This window comes from Carassius auratus, chromosome 7, assembly GCF_003368295.1.
Source record: "Carassius auratus strain Wakin chromosome 7, ASM336829v1, whole genome shotgun sequence".
Classification (NCBI taxonomy): domain Eukaryota; kingdom Metazoa; phylum Chordata; class Actinopteri; order Cypriniformes; family Cyprinidae; genus Carassius; species Carassius auratus.
The window spans coordinates 5,130,693-5,147,952 of NC_039249.1; the positions used below are offsets into that span (position 1 = coordinate 5,130,693).

General features: G+C 37.3%; 2 protein-coding genes and 1 non-coding gene across 6 annotated transcripts; 1 reads left to right on the forward strand and 2 right to left on the reverse strand.

Moving 5' to 3' along the window:
- Positions 1 to 32: 32 nt before the first annotated feature.
- On the reverse strand, positions 33 to 126 carry trnai-uau (transfer RNA isoleucine (anticodon UAU)). Its single transcript has 2 exons — positions 89 to 126; positions 33 to 68 (listed from the first exon to the last, which is right to left on the reverse strand). It is a non-coding gene; the product is annotated as a tRNA-Ile (tRNA).
- A 156-nt stretch (positions 127 to 282) lies between these two features.
- Positions 283 to 2,168, reverse strand: cnpy4 (canopy FGF signaling regulator 4). The gene is made up of 6 exons (XM_026266803.1): positions 1,973 to 2,168; positions 1,760 to 1,886; positions 1,525 to 1,621; positions 1,278 to 1,400; positions 989 to 1,106; positions 283 to 879 (listed from the first exon to the last, which is right to left on the reverse strand). The coding sequence occupies exons 1-6, from the start codon at positions 2,055 to 2,057 to the stop codon at positions 776 to 778; spliced, it is 654 nt and encodes a 217-aa protein (XP_026122588.1). The 5' UTR covers positions 2,058 to 2,168; the 3' UTR covers positions 283 to 775.
- A 1,152-nt stretch (positions 2,169 to 3,320) lies between these two features.
- Positions 3,321 to 15,002, forward strand: LOC113105626 (calpain-5). 4 transcript variants are annotated; one of them, XM_026266805.1, is made up of 14 exons: positions 3,321 to 3,713; positions 4,190 to 4,616; positions 6,950 to 7,141; positions 7,860 to 7,991; positions 8,353 to 8,564; positions 8,663 to 8,855; positions 9,035 to 9,228; positions 10,763 to 10,840; positions 10,967 to 11,417; positions 11,570 to 11,692; positions 12,204 to 12,400; positions 12,584 to 12,702; positions 13,357 to 13,493; positions 13,641 to 15,002. In XM_026266805.1, the coding sequence occupies exons 3-14, from the start codon at positions 6,977 to 6,979 to the stop codon at positions 13,803 to 13,805; spliced, it is 2,166 nt and encodes a 721-aa protein (XP_026122590.1). In that variant the 5' UTR covers positions 3,321 to 3,713; positions 4,190 to 4,616; positions 6,950 to 6,976; the 3' UTR covers positions 13,806 to 15,002. The 4 variants fall into 4 exon arrangements, with proteins under 4 accessions (XP_026122590.1, XP_026122589.1, XP_026122591.1 ...); XM_026266804.1 differs by having other exon boundaries at positions 3,321 to 4,616; XM_026266806.1 differs by having other exon boundaries at positions 3,321 to 4,616; positions 6,976 to 7,141.
- The last annotated feature ends 2,258 nt before the right edge of the window (positions 15,003 to 17,260 follow it).

The following is a 17,260-nucleotide window of genomic DNA, read 5'->3' on the forward strand; positions in this document are numbered from 1 at the left end:
TGTTGACCAGAAGACAATATGCATGTTAAAATTGCTCCAGGTGAGGCTCGAACTCACAACCTCGGCATCGCTTTGCATTGTACTGCCTTATAAGTACCGCGCGCTAACCGATTGCGCCACTGGAGCCTCTGGTTCAGGCAGTATAGGCTCGTGCACTGACCTTAAATAGTTAATTGGATAGGATCAGTTCGCTTTTCAGACTGGCAAGTGATGAGCCAGACCTTAAGAGTTGCTACTGGCACTTTGGTGACCCACTCACCCAAAAACACGCCAGACATATGATTTATAGCAAGAATCCATTGTTCAAAAACATTACTGTACATGTTACATCAGGAGAAAATATATTTAAAATACCTCACAATACAAAATCCTAAAACCATCTTTTTGGTCTGTGCATGGTTGTGCAATAATGATAAACACGTATACAATTCCCTATCCCTAAGTCGATCAGCAAAAAAAACTGTTAGTGTTTGTAATTGCATCCCTATAAGATAATACGTAATAAAAGGCACATTTCAGTGTCATTCTTCATTATTGGTAACATTGAGAAATATCAGCATGGAAAAAGAGGTAAAACACCAAGGACCGTTCACGTAACATGATCTGGCATAAGTAACAGATCAGGACAATTTTGAACACTTACAGTTAGTGTTCGTTGCGGTAAAGTCATGTTCATGTAGATTTGAGGAAAAAACGTAGTTTTCTTGGTTCCTGTAGTTTTGTGCAAAGATTTCCTACAGGTCTCATGCATTCATCAAGCATTATAGCTCTGCTTTCACAGTTCTCCTGCGTCATGGGTCTGTCTTCCGCTCTCTCCCTCGCTCTCCTCTTTGGATCCCTCAACACCCATGTCACCTTTCCATACCTCATTCAGGCATTCTGAAAGAGATACAATAATCCCTGAAAATAGTGGTTTATGTGTAAAGGAAGGATTATATTACGATGCAGACTGTGCTCGTGAATGCCGAGTGACACTGTGTATTTCTACCTTGGTCCGAGTCTCTGAGGACATGGGCTGCACAGAAAAACCCGTCAAGTCTCTCATCTTGATGATGAAAGTACCAGCTCTCCACAATCTCCTCATACTCTTCCAACATGGTCTCACACTGTAATATAAATGATAAAAATACAGACATTTGACCATATTTTCCCAGTATATTGAAACCGACAGTCTACTTTATAAACACTATAAAACGTTATCAGTAATCTCAAACAATAACAATATATAATTTATGAACATGCAACTCCTTCTTTGTTTGTTAGAGCATGAGTATTACCTGTCTCTTCAAGTCTGCCACCTCCACTGATGGTTCATCCCACAGTTCAAACGGGATCCCCAGCTCCACCTTCACTCCCTTACCCACCAGGTTTTTCAGCGTGTTCATGGTTTGACTTGTGCCCTGAGAAACACAGCAGTCTAAAATTATTTATCATTTTGCAAAGAAAATCCACACATTTAAATGATCTCTGTAAATAAGAATAGACTGAATTGCATTTGAAAGAGTGCTAAGGTGAGCTCAGTACCTTGGCATAGCGAAGACTCCCCGGTCTCTCAGCATGGACTTTATACTGCAGAATCCTTTCACAGATGTTGTCCATGGCCTCAGTAAGGCGAGTCTCTCTAGAAACAAATAAATCATAATTCCAAGAAGTGGGAGAACATTAGTACATTTAGTTTTCTTCCTAACCTTGAGGGTTTTGTTTTTTAAGCTTTCTCATAGGGACAGAACGGACATAACAGTAAGTCATCGCTACTTACGAAGTGTTGTATTTGATTTTGCGCCTGCGCTTGCCAGTGTCCAAAACTTCTCCGAGCTCTAGAACTTCCTTCGAGCGGCCAGTTTTTTCCAAGGCGTCCTGCAACTCCACCGTCAGTAATTTACAAACTATAAAAAGAAAATTTTGTAAGAATTAAAAAAAAAAAGCAGTCGTATATTTAACACCTAAGGGGCAAACGAAAGATGTTTCTTACCCTCGCATTTATTTGGTAATCGCTCCTCTTCGTTTGCCAGGACGGGGCTGAACATGCAAATAAAGAGAATGGCAAACATTTCCATAGTGACCTCTGTTTACAAACTTGGAATCAACAGGAATTCGTTCACATTAAAGCCACATCGACATTTTTCAGAAATTTAAACGGAGCATGCGCAGTGCGCACTGACAAAGATAAACAGAAAACGCGTTATCGATTTAGGCATAGCTAATCGATGGCACACATCGTTGAGTTTCGTTCCAGGATCCTCGCAAATATTAAAGGAGCCTACTATAAACGCTTACTGGTCAAAGTGGAAAAAAGGTGCATTTATTAACAAATTCTTAGGATACGCGGAGATTATGAAACAAGAGCTTCAGACTTCGTATTACAGACACATCCTTAGTTTCCTAAGCCTCATGTGGCAGGTTCAGTGTTGTGAATGTGCACAATTCAACTGAGCAATATTTAATGATTATACTGCTTATATTATGTTTATACGATTTTAAATATTACACACACACACACACACGCACACTACTGGTCAAAAGTTTGGGATCAGTAAGACTTGTAATGTTTGTTTTTTTTAAAAAGTCTCTTATGCTCATCAAGGCTGTATTTATATGATCAAAAATACAGAAACAATTGTAATCTTGTAAAATGTTATTACAATATAAAATAATGGTTTCTATTTCAATATATTTTAAAATATAATTAATGATTTATTATAATATGCTGATTTATTATTCAAATGATCAATGTTGGCAACAGTAGTGCTGCTTAATATTTTTGGGGAAACTGCAATACTTTTTTCGGGATTCTTTGATGAATTAAAAAGTTTAAAAGAACAGCATTTGTTCAATATATAAAAATGTCCTACCAATATAAATCTTTGCTATCACTTCTTAAAAATTTCACACACCCTTGCTGAATAAAAGTTGTAATTTCTTAAAAAGAAAAACAATGAGTAAACATGAATTATGATTTCTAAAGATTCATGTGACACTGAAGACTAGAGTAATTATGCTAAAATTCAGCTTTGCATCACAGGAATAAATGAGATTTTAATATTAAAATAGAAAACATTATTTTGCATAATAATAATAATAATAATAATAATAATAATAATAATAATAATTCTCTATTATAACCTACACCAATGCTCTAGCCAAAGGATATTGATAACTAAAGTATTAATAATTTTACCTTTTGGCTGTCGAGAAGACAGAAGTAGTATCTGTTGAATCTATTGTCCCATCTGACTCTTTGTGTCCTTGAGGGAGTTGAACAGGTATAAAATTGAGTTGATGTGTATTTATAACAGAGACATGTAGATTGCATTAACTCAGCTGGCTGGCACTCAGTTTACAAGCCATTCTGTCATCTGCAAAAACCATTTGGAAAAGATACGAAACAGTGTTTCTTGGCTATAGTTTATTTGCATTAATATGTCTCTAGTAAGAAGTTAGCTGTTGATATTGAAGTTAGTGTCTTCAGAGGGGTGTCTGGGTGCATTACCCGGCTCCGGACCCTCTTGAGGATTCAGGTGTCAGCGCCATGCGTTTATTGACAGCTGATATGGTATGATGAACCTTCCGGTGGGTGCCTGAGGGAGGGGGTTGAAAAGCGAAGGAGAGAGGATGAGAAGGATAACAAATCTAGACAGAGGACTGAGATCAGTACTACGTGAGAACCTGGGAACACACAGAGTGAGCAAAAAGGCCAGATCGTGAGTGAGACGGTGGGTGATTATGCACGTGAATGCTGGGGGAGCTGCATGCCTAATAAAGAGATTTGGGAAGGAGGGATAGTCCATGTGTTAATATAAGAGTGAGAGAACACAAGAAGACAGCGATGAGGGAGACAGGTGGCAGTGGAAGAGGAGTTGAGCTCGCAACAGGGTCAGAAATAGGACATGACCAAATACACATTTTATATAGAAAAAGATGGAGAAAGGAGAAACCTTTAAAGAAGAAGTATGCATAAAATTAAATGGAGCAAAAGTAAATAAGATACATGCACTTAATTGCCTTTGTTTTTATTGCATTTATGCTAAACATTTTATGCACACAAGTAGGCAAGTGGCAATTCCTGGCTGTGGCGTGTCTTAATAGTAACCTATTGTTTCATTGCAAGCTGATAGCGTGTTTGTGTGTGTATGTGTGCACACACTCGTCTCAGTATCAGTAATTGTTTGTAATGTCACTGTGTTTTCAGCTAGACTGGCTGGACGGATGGAGTTACAGTAGCTACATCCCCAAACAAACGATAGTCATTCAAACAGATGTAAAATTCATAATATTACACGTTATGAGGATTAATTAAACTTTATTGAAAATTCCAGTGAATGTCAGAGTGTTTATCTATTTAGAAGACCCAAGGATACTTATACCTGGTCTACTGCACAAAACCTGGTTGTCACAGCGACGTCAAACAGAAAGAGAACACCTACACTGATCCTGTTATATTAGACACATGGACACTTCTGCTGCAAAATGACTGATGCCTGAAGTCTTATCTGCCTCATCCTGTGTAAAAACACTGCAAATAACAGCCTTACCTGACAATAACTATATTACTGGATACATTGCCCCGAGGAACATTTTAAACCAAGGCAAAGTAAAAAAACAGAAGTGAGCTACAGGTAAGAGCTGCATCTATTTTTTTTAGTGCGATTGAATTTAGTCTTCAATATTAATTTTCAATTGTTCATACAGTGGTTTGCTATGTTATATAGGCCTACTGGGATAATCAGTGAGCATGGGTTGACTCTTTTCTTTCTGCCACATTAAAATGGTAATTTTCCTAATTTAATATTAATTTATATAAAATAATGTAAAGTGTTATTATTTTAAATTATTTTAATACTTATTATTCCATCCAATTATATTACCATGTAAAATTTAAGTTCCAAGTGCTCTCAGCTTATCAAATCAGACTGCACTTCATGGAAATGTTCAAATATAGTATGATTTTGCATGCTAATATGATCATGGAGGAAAGGCTTAAATGGTGTTGTGAGTTTATACAGCTTCAGCATTGTTTAAATGGAGTATATGCTGCACTAAAAAAAAAAGTATTTAGACCTTTAAGCGGTTTTCTTACTTACAAATCCCACTGAAATTAGGTTCTTTGTAATATTTTAATATGTGAGAATTGAAACACAACAATCATTGTAATGCAGCATTCTTTCATGTACTGTGAAATAAATAAGGTGTTTGCAATAAAAGATTCAGTCCTGTTGTAGAAGTTCTGGGGTTACACAGATGAAAAGCAATTGCTCTAACAAGGATACAATTGCCTTACAATTTGGCCTCCATATGTGAAACATTACAATAACTACCATTTCCTGACAACTCCACTGTCAAGCATAATTATTCTGGTTCTGAGGTGAAAATGTGTCCGAAGAAGAATTTTCTGGTCAAGTTGCTTTTTAGTCATAATTCAAAGACGTGTGTAAGTCAAGCCTAGCCCACTCCTCAAAAATAAAAGGAAAACACCTATGGTGATGCAGGATAGATGCTGCTGGGGCTCATCACCAGAGATCGGGTGTTTTGTTTAATAGAAGTGGTGCAAATTTTACCAGGAGAATAATGCCAAATGCAGACTTCAAATTTACATCGAAATGAGAACAAAACGCTGAATGTTCAGCAGAGGGCCAGTCAAAACCCTGATCTCAGTCCAACTGATGATCTGTGACAGATTTGGAAAATTGCAGTGCATCAGTGCTATCCGACTAACCAGAACAACCTGTGGTGCAAATCTGCATAGACGAATAAGCCAAAATCAAACCTGAACAGTGTGTGCAGAAAGCTGGTCCAAAATATCATATTTGTTATTTATTAATTATTTTCTAACAAAACAATTGTTGCAACAGTAATAATAAGCAAAAGTGTCAATATTCTATATTAATAGTTTCAGATTGTCTAATTAAAGTATCAAAGAGATATAAAACTGAATATTGTTCTACTGTTCTGCGTTGGTTTTGTTTTCTTTGCTAAACTTTTATTCATTCCCTCAGTGAGGTAAGTCAAGAGTGCAGTGCTAGTGTTGGTCTGTTCGGTATGTGCACACAACTTGGATCCAGACTACACACACACACACACACTAACACAAACTTACTCATATACCAGCACACTCAGTTGGCCCCTGGCCTCCCCGTGCCCCTTGCCAGAACCCCAATAGCTAAAATGTCCCCTAAATCATATCCCTTCCCACATACACACACTGTCTCTCATGCACACAGAAACACACAGTCTTGACTTTAATATGAGATATCCAATCAATCCTAAACCCAGTTCCCAAACCCATCTAAGCACAACCTTTCCTCTAAACATATTTTATTTTGATGTTTTTACATGCAAAGGGACTCCTGACATATTAACCTCTCCAGGGCATGTCTAACCCTTCTCCATTTCCAAGGGAAACTACACCGTCTGCAAATACACCGTTACCCAATCATCCCTGAAACTAAAGCTAAACTCGAGGTTACAGGACGACACTTAACATTGTGGTTTACAGATTCTACCGGCTGTTACTGCTGTGGAACAAAGCCGTCACTTTAACAGAAATAGGATATAAAAAAACCTTTTTGTACTTAGGTATTTTTATTTTATTTTATTTATTATATACTGGTTTGATTTTAAATTAATCTCATGCAACTCAGATGTATATCATTGCCTATTCTGTGAATTGTATCATGTGCAATGTCAGTATCAGGCATCATTATTTTTATTTAATTATTCTTTGTTATTTTAATTTTTGTTGTGTGCATAAATAAATTACTTTATGTTGTCAACTCAGGTTGCACTTTATAAAAATTATATTTAATTCTCTCAGATTTAATTGCATTCTATTTTACTCTTAATAGATCCATTTTACCCAACTTCTCCCTTTGCATATTAATATTTTCTCTTCCTTTGTGCACAACTTTTCTTCTTTCATGTGTATTTTACTTTTCTGTCATCTTCTCCCCAGCTTCTCTCCGCTTCTCCTCTTTGCAGTATGCCAGAGAAAGTGTGCAAGTTTCAAGGTCAGTGTTATCATAAGCTGAAGAGATCATGTCTGAGGCGAGGGGCTCTGTTCCAGGATCCATTCTTTCCTCCTTCAGCTGAGTCACTGTTCTACAAAAGGACGCCCCCTCCAGGACTGATGTGGAAGAGACCTAGGGTAAGAGAAACTGACAGTGAACAACTGACATGTGAAATGTGTTTGTGTTCATAGATCATTTTGTACATTTTTAGGAGTATATTAGATGGCCTTAACGATTGTGTTGGTGCTAAAAGTATAACACCACAATAATAGAATAACATGTTAAAAGAAAGTATTTCCTTTCATTAAAAGAGTACAGTAGAGTCTGATGTGACTGTACATACGGTCTGGTGGCAGAGTGACCCTCTCAGATCTGTCCTGATGACTCTTGTGATTCTAAATGTGGCTGCACACAGTCAGCAGCATGAGAGATATGTTTAATTAAAGGCCTTAAAGGCGTCGGTAACCTGATTCCTCAAAAAGTGCATGTGTTGTGTGTATGGCTTCAAATGAGGGAGATTACCAACATACCATGCTACATTTACATGTGATATGCGGACAAATCTAATAGACAGTTAAAGCAGCGATATTCTAAAATCTGAAGGAAAACAAATTTGTGCAAAATCTTTTTAGTCAGGAAAATTTAGTTAAAATGTTAATTAATTAACATCAGAAAAGTTGTGTCGTTACAACACTTTGTTTTTTGTATATGTTTGTTTGATTTGAATTTTTCTTATCTACTTTTGCAACAACAACAAAAAAAGAGATTATTCTGAAATGTTTCTTTAATGAAATGGGTAGGTGTAACCATATACACTTATACAATTAATTTAAGGGTCCTCTGTCTTACACCTAGGAACTGTGTAAAGATCCTCGACTATTTGTGGATGGAATCAGCACAAGGGACCTGCACCAGGGCAGTCTGGGTAACTGCTGGATGGTGGCCGCCACGTCATGTTTGGCAGCAGAATCCTCGCTCTGGAAGAAGGTCAGAAGATATATATGTATGTGTGTGTGTGTGTGTGTGTTTAAGATTTTTGTAAAAGAAGTAAATACTTTTATTCAGCAAGGATGCATTAAATTGACATTACATAAAACATTACAAAATATATTTTTTAAAATAAATCCCATCACAGCTATTAATAATAATAGCTATTCACAAATAATATTTTCAATATATCTGTTTGTACTGTATTTTTGATCAAATAATTGTAGAAGCAATAAAAATCTTACCAAGCCCAAACATTTGAAGTGTAGTATATATGGGTTTCACTGACTGCATTTATCATTTATCAAGATTTCACTCCTGTTCTCTCTTTCTCCTTACTTTGTAATGGTCTCTTATTCAGGTGATCCCAGACCATGCTGAACAGGAGTGGCACCCAAAGCGCCCGGATCTGTATGCTGGAATTTTTCACTTCCGTTTCTGGCGACTGGGCCAGTGGACAGATGTCGTGGTCGATGACCGATTACCAGTCAGTGAGGATGGAACGCTGCTCTTCTGCCGTTCTGCAACTCCACGGGAATTCTGGAGCGCCTTGTTGGAGAAAGCCTATGCCAAGTGAGATGCTTGTCAAATAAGAGAGAATTGTTTCAATGAATTAAGGCTCTTTTATTTTATTTTATTTAATAATTGTTTCTCTCTTCTTGCATTTTTAGGCTAAATGGGTGTTATGAGGCTTTAGAGGGAGGCAATACAGCTGAAGCCCTAGTTGATTTTACTGGTGGCGTCTCTGAACCATTGAATTTGAACCAGGAGGAACTAATCCAGCATGTTGACCAGAGAAAAATGCTGTTCCAGACTCTAGCACACGCACATAGCCATAAAGCGCTCATCACCTGTTCCATTCGGGTCAGAAAACAGGAGTAATTTTATTCTTTTTTTAAAGTCTAAAAATCCTGCAAATCAATTAACTAAAGCAAATAAGTGCTCTGTGTGTCCTAATAGGAATAATGATACATTCAAGTCACACAGCTCTGATTTTTACCTCTTGCTTTTGTACACAGTTTGTCTTTTTATTTGTGTTGCAGCCAGCAGAAGGAGAGCAGGTGGAATCAGTTCTGGACTGTGGACTGATAAAGGGTCATGCATACGGTGTGACTGCATTCAAAAAACTTCGTATGTCAGAGACTCTGAATGGCATGTGTAATGCAACTCGTTTGCACATGGTCCGGATGAGGAACCCTTGGGGCACAGCAGACTGGACAGGAGCGTGGAGTCTTGGGTGAGTTAATGGCTACCTATCTCTCTCAGAAGCACAAAATCAATGAATAATCATGGTTAGCAGACCCCACAATTAGACAATTTAATTGCGTTCTTGGCATTTCCTATAGTTCTCTTTAAACAGTGCTGCAATCAAGTGGTACACGGTACTTATAAGGTACAAAGAAGATCAATACCAAGGTTGTGTGTTTGAACCTCACCTGGAACATGATTTTACGAAGACATTCAAATGGGAAATATATAGATGAATATAGAAACGTATAGAAAAGGGCTAATATAGTTGGTCTTACATTTTTGTAAATCAAGGGTTAACATAAAAAATCAGGTGCAATATTGAAGTCAAAAGCTAACGTGAAAGAATTTTGTTTGTCCATCTTCAATTGAGGCTGACATTCTGTAGCATAGGTGCTAAATCTTCCAAAAAAGTGAGACTTGGAAACTGGAATTTGTGTATTCAAGCTTCATAGCTCATTTCTGTAACTGAACATTTGGAGTTGGCTTTCCCTATAGCTTTTACATCAACATCTTGAGTGGTGTAATCAGTTAACGTGTGGTGTTTATAAGGAAGTAAAAAGAAGAGCAATGCTGAGGTTGTGAGTTCAAGCCTCACCTGGAGTGTGGTTTAGGAAGCAAGAAACGAGGTAAAAGGTGTGTACTTTAAAAGAGACAGTCCAGTAAAAAACTAAATAATTCAAGGTCTTAATTTAAAAATCACCCTAATATAAGATGGCAATCTTAAAGTGATTTGGACACTTAATAAGCATCGGCTATATGTTCCAGTGAGTGTTGCATTCTGTGTAGCATTTCTGCTAATGTTCCAGTGAGGGATATTTGGAAGTTGGGATTTATGTATTAAAGCACCTTGAGCCCAACAGCTCCAGTGGTCCAATTGGTCAGAACGCATTACTTATCTTTCAATAATATGAGGCATGGAAGTTGAAATTTGTGTATACATGCTTCATAGACTATTTCTGTAACTGAACATTTGCAGGTGGCTTTAGCTATAGTGTTTATATCATCATGTCAACAGCTCCAGTGGTGCAATTGGTTAGCGCGTGGTGCTAATAAAAAATTTTTCAAAGCAGAGCAATGCCGACCGAGGTTGTGAGTTTGAGCACAGTTTTAAATGGATGAGACATACTAGAGAAAAATTGATCAACTACTAATGTTAAAAACATAAACATCACTGTTCGTCTCAGATTCTATAATTCAGGTTTTCTTAACTCTGGTCCTTGAGCCCCACTTTCCTAAAGAGTTTAGCTTACCAGAATTTATGAATTTAAATGGGTTGTCTACCGGCTTTTTTCAAAGGCTTGATTGTGTTTATGGGGTGCACTGAAACATGTTCATGCTTCATTAAAAAAATGTCATTCTTTTTCACATATTTTAGCTTTATTCTGCATCTGCTAATGTCTCCCACTTTTACATTACGGGTAGTTTCATGCGCTTACAGTGTAAACTTGAAAACATTCTCTTCAAATGCAACAAAATAAAACAATAATAAAAAAATGTTTCACCAGTCAATTCCCTTTCAGATCTCCTCAGTGGCAGCAGCTGAGCCGCAGAGAACGGGACAAGATGGGCCTCATTGTCCGAGATGTTGGAGAGTTTTGGTAATATAAATGAATGTTAATATTCACTGACATGAATGTGTATTTGGCTAAAATTGGAGTGTATAGACATAATCATTTTGAGAAACATGTTTTAACGCAGTATTATAAATGTATAATTTTCCTTAGGATGGAGTTTGAGGACTTCTGCCGTTACTTCACAGACATGGTGGTTTGCAGGTTGGCGGAAAAATCCCTCCTCTGGCCACGGACCCACTGGAGGGAGGTGTGCTGTCAGGGCGCTTGGACCTATGCATCTGGGATGCAACCTCCCTCATCTTCTTGTCATCTGAACATCAAGAACCAGAGGCCTTCAACCGGGCTCCAATGGTCTAAACAAAGGCCAGCTCAAAGACAAGACAAAAAGGAACAAAGACTGAGTGAAAGGCAAAAAGTAGGACAAATCCAAGGCCAAAAACAGAAAAAGAAAGAAATAAAACCAAAGCAAATTAAGGGGAGAAGAGAGCATGTGAAAAAACAGGCAGAAGGCATGGAAATGAGATGGGAGAGGCAACTTGACAGAAGAAGTCGATGTGGAGGATGTATCAATCACAGAGACACATTTCTATACAACCCACAGGTAAATCACTCTGGGAATTTCCAAACGAAAAATGACATTGAAGCATAAATGCTTAAGTTTAATCCTTTAGAAAATTCAGCCTGCTAATTTCCTCTCTTGTCCTTTTACATAAAGATGTTTGTCCTTCATTTCTCTCTCTATCTCTTTCTTAGTTTCTTTTCGAACTGGTTGGAGATGGGGCAGAGGTCTTGATATGTTTGCAACAGGAGGACAGGAGGATGAAAAGGAGGGAGGGAAGTGGGGAGAACTTACCAATCGGCTTTGAGGTTCTAAGGGTAAGTGACTGCCTAAATATCATCTACATTTTTAAACATTTTTGCGGCTGTTTAATTTTTGCGGTGGTTTATTTTATCTTATTTGAAGTTCTGTGCAATCGATGCAGTATCACACAAGCAACAGTGATGCTGCTCCAAAGATCAGGTGATATTTATGACTGTGAATATGAAATTGCTTTCATACAAGAGTTAAATAAACAAAACTTAATACTGAGTCATTTGCATTTCAATTCCGTGATCCTGAGTCTAAATGAGTGTTTTGGGATTACTGCTTGAGTGAATAGTCACTTGTGGTCAATGTATCCTGCACAGACTGACAAACGGAGTGATGCAAACAGTGAAAAGTCAAAGTGCTGTGGACTGTATCAGCATTCTTGGTTAACCCCATCAGATTTGATCAATGTACATAACTGTAATGTAATTGAACTAAATCACATGACCTCATTAGATTCTAGCCTACATCTGCATTTAATGTTTCTTCTTTCTGTCCCCTTATTTATCGTTCCTTCAGGTGGAGGTGAATCGTGTTTGTCGTGTACAGTGTTTATGTGAGCAGGCTGCTAGCTCTGTGTATATGGACTCTCGTAGCGTTACTCTGCGAGTGACTCTTGGCCCGGGACGCTATGTCATCCTCCCCACTACTTTCCTTCCTGGTGCCACTGGTCGCTTCCTTCTGCGGTTTTTCTCACACTCACATGTGCGCCTCAGGTAGGCACAGAAGATAAGGCTACTCTGCTCTGTTTTTAATTACAATAAGCAACCAATTGAACAGTAAACAAAATGTAGATCTAGTTCTAGATACTTACAGTTGCATTAATGCAATGTTTAATAAGGTGACTGATTTAAAGGATTAGGAAGTGTTTTCTTCTTCACTTTATCTACTGTCTTCAGGGAGTTGATGGAAGAGCTGCCTGCTCCTTCATTGTGGCAGTGTTGTTTTCCTGAGCCCAGCGTTGTAACGACGGTCCATCTGCTCAAAGCCTCTGGCCTTAGCCATCCCAAACAAACAGGTTAAAACTCACCACTACATTTTATTGTAATACTTAAATGACCAGCAAGCGTGACTATATGATCTTATTAACTTTTACATTCAATTGGTGAAGAAAGCTGTTCAGATTTTCAAAGTTTTGGGTATAAAATTATAGGAGTAGCTCCATAAAGTACAACAAAGCACATGTATATCAATTGTAAGTACATGTGTGCCTAATATTCAAAGTTTCATTAAAGGGATAGTCACCCCCCCCCCCCCAAAAAAAAAATGCTGTCATCATTTACTCATCCTAAAGTTGTTACAAACCCTTATGGGAAAGCACAAAATCAGATATTTAGAAAAAAGTTGGTAGCTAAACAGTTGACGATAGGTAGTCATTGACTTTCATAGTATAGAAAAAAATACTATGGAATCCAATGGCTGCCATCAAATGTTTGCTCACTCACTTTCTTCAAAATACTTTCTTTTGTGCTGAACAGAAAATAAATTTGGATCAACTTGAGTGTGAGTAAATGATGACATTCATTTTATGGTGAGCTATCCCTTTAAGTGACAGCTTTGGATCAGTCAGAAGGGATCAGTCCTGCTTTGACTGTTAGCAGACCAGTATTTTATTTATTTGGCTGATTATGCCTTTAATTGACATCTTTCCTTCTGTGTACATATATATCAGCTCCTGATGTATATGCTGTCATCCGTTGCGAGGAAGACTCTGTAAGGACAAACATTTTCAAAAACGATGGAAGTCCTGAATTTAACACCAAGGCCATCTTTTATACCAGGAACCCCATGTCCAAAATATCCATTGAGGTTAGAGCCTACTGCAGTGTTTTTTGTGAAGGCTGACGTTTGCCAGTGTTTCTGTTTTATAAATGAATTGATGAAAAAAGTTGTGCTGATGTTTGCACTTTTGTTTTTGTATTTGCGTTACATTAATTTATGTTTTTATTTGTTCAGCTGTGGAAAAGAGGTTTGCTGTTGGACACGCTCCTGGGAGGAGCACGGATTCAGACAGGAGGACACGAGCGCTGTCAAAACAGAGTGATTGACTTGCAGGGTGGCCAATCGCGAGGCTGTGTATTCATAGAGACTTCCTCCAGTCAGTGCCTGACAGACCTGTGACCTAGTCGAGGCAATGACTGAACATATATTTTTTTTCAGAGGACTGATCATCAGGAACAACTACATTTCTGCCATACTTCAGCAAAGAACCGGAAAACTTCTGGAGCGACCTGGCGTTTTGTGCTTTGCTCAAGGGCTTACAGTGATGGATGAAATTCAATGTATCTGCTGGACAGATAATGAAAAATATGAAAGTCTTGGATTATTTTACTAGAAAAATGCTGATAAAGTTATGCAATTACTGACATAATGGCTTATTCCAAATGCTGGACAAATAGAATTACCGAATATAACTACAGTATGAATTAAATCTGCTATTCGTTTTGATGCTTTGACTTTGAGTCGGTTCTGATATCTCAGTAAGTCTTAAAGGGCTCACATCAACAGAATGCAAAACTCTGCATTTCAGTACTGTGACCTTTAATAAACGCACAGTGAATGCTTCTTTTGGAAAAAGGTTGTGCGTTTCCCTGAGCAATATTGTTTGATTTGCGTAGGCATTATGGATCTAAAGCAAATATAGTATCTAAAGCATCTCGCTGTAGTATTTATTGTGTAAACCAGGTATTTTTACACTTTAATTCTGCACTTAGTGAACACAACTGTATATTTGCTCAAAAGTAACCATTCGGCTGTTTCTGTTTCATTTATGGTTATTCCGCATTGCTCAAATTGCAATAGGTGTGTTGCAGGGAATCTGAAAGTGGCAATAGCTATGCGTTTACCTGCCATCGCTGTATGTGCTGGGTTGTGGAGTGTTTAGTGTATTTCTGGCCTTGCTGCATTGCTCTGTCAATACATTAGCATGGTACTTGCCAAGAAAACAGCAGATTTTCATTGTACTGTAATTTCTGTGACATTTTAGACATGACATTCAATGGATATGGTTATGAATTCGATTTTTCGTATTTTAATTCTAGACACATGACCCTATTTTTTACTGTGTGTGGTATATTTTATAGTTTATCATAATTAATTTAAATATAGATTTTCTAGTATTTTTAATTTATTTAATATTTGATTTTATATCTGAACTCATAATTGTGGATTAAAAAAATACAACTAAAAAGCAACCTTGCTGATCAGCAGGAAAGCATTATTACTGTAAGCTTGATTTGTTTGATTCTGTAGGCCAACTTTATGGATCTTAATAACAGGGTTCTTGATGGTTTTGTGTGATAAACTCAAATAAACAGAAAAAAGTGACTCCATGGTTTTTTTAAACGTATCTTTTTAACAGTTTTGCAAGTACATTTTTATTAAAAGGATTCTTGAAGTTGTTATTGCGAAATGCTAATTATGAACATGACTGTACTTGTCATATCTGCTAGTCAAAAATAGTTTTATCAAGATTACAAAATGAAAAGCACTAATGAAAATAAGCATCTATCAGAGGTTTTTTTTTTCCACTTTGTCTCCCAACAGAAGTTCATGAATGTAAGTAAACATAGGGGATTTGTTCAGAGGGATAATAACTCCAGCCTATTAAATTCATTGCAGCATAATGCATGTTTGCGAAATTTGTTTGAACACAGCAAGAACAGGTTTATCTTGAAACGCTACAGTCGTGAGGTGAGTGACGTAGCCTTCTAAAATAAGTGAGCGCACAACCCATGAATAATCATTTCAGGCTGTTTCTGATCCAGTGGTGTGTGAAGAACTACAGGTAAGTATGTTTATGCAGATTGACATATGGGAAGGCAATTTTACTCTGATATATCTGTAAGAGTATTATTTTTCACAGATTTAGTTAGTAGAATCCAATGCAGTTACAAAATCAGTTTTTAATGAATCAGGTTTTTTTTATGTTGTATGCTTTGCATAGGCACCATGGATCCAAAGCAAATGTTGAATTATGTGAAATCTCCTCCACAAATGAGTATAACTTGCCTTGGTATGGGAGTTTTACGCCATAATTGTTACTTTTGTACTTAAAGAACAAAAAGTGTATTAAAGTGATTTTTTTTTTGACTGATTTGTATTTCAGTTATTTCAAAACTGCTGTTGCTGGCTCTTCCCATTGCTCAGATTTCGATAGGTATGTCACAGTGAATGTACAGTATGTAATGTATTTATTCCTCTGCTTTTACATTCCATTATTTAAGTGCTCTTATGTTGATTACCATCACAGGTGCAGTGTATCTGAAAGACTGTCCCGTGCAGCACTATATACCAGTGTATGTGCTGGTTTGCGGGGTGTTTGGTTTACTTCTGGCCTTGCTGTCGTGTCTGCCCTGTGCCAGGGAGACGGAGGAAGGGGGTCAAACCGCACTCAGCCGTGCCTTCAATGTGTGGAATTCTCTAGTTTCTACCTTCATGTTCTGTTGGCTGATCTGTGGTAAGACACAATGGTGTATGTGGGTGGAAGAGGTCATTTAATGTGTTCATAGGTCTCTGACAGATTCGGTGCATTGTTCGGTTAATCCATCTCAAAGTCACTTGCCGAACAAACAGAAGATTTTCATTTTGGAATGCTTAGAATTCTAAGTTGTGAATGGAAAACAATGCAACATGTTTTTGTGTGTGGGTCTGTTTTTGGGTGTGAATATGAACTTTTATATAGTAATACAGCTTAGACAATGTCTGTTTAATATAGAACTAGAAAAACAACATTTCACAGATTTCATTTTGAGTTTTAGAATTTGAATGGGTGGGGGGGCGTGTCGTTTTATAGTTTAATTTGAAACATTTAGATATATGCCATTTACTTTATGCTGTTTATTTCATGAACATTATTCTTTGAACAGCAAACGGAAAGTAAATACTAATTAAATGTGAATGCATGTTTTTAAAGTAATAAAGTCAAGACACTTTTATTAATTTAGCACTTTATACATTAGAGATATTTCAAAGCAGCTTCACAGTATTAAAGGAACAGTTCGCCCAAAAATGAAAATTCTGGCCTCTTGTCATTCTAAACTCCTTCGTTCATCTTCTGAACACAAATTAAGATATTTTTGATGAAATCAGAGAGCTTTCTGACCCTGTATAGACAGCAACACAACTGAAACATTTAGGGCCAAAGATAGCAAGGACATTATTAAAGTGGTCTGTGACATTAGAGGTTCAACTGTAATTTTATAAAGCTATGAGAATACTTTTTGTGTGCAAAGAAAATTATCTACCGTGTCAGTCTTTGACATGCGTTCATGAGAGTACAACGCATTCATTTTACGGGTTTGGAATGACTTGAGGGTGAGTAATTAATGATTATTCTTCATTTTTGGATGGACTGTCCCTTTAAACAGGGAAGCAGCAGAATCGGTGATCCCAACTTCAAATGATAATCTGAAATAAATTATATTTCTGATTTTCTTTAATTATAGGCAGTGTGTGGATTTATTCTATTTATCCTCCTAACTACAACCAAACCGTGGCTGGAGATCCCTACTGCAATAAGACCCTCTACCTGTTTGCATTCTGGACCACCACACTGGCTTATATTCTGATAGGTC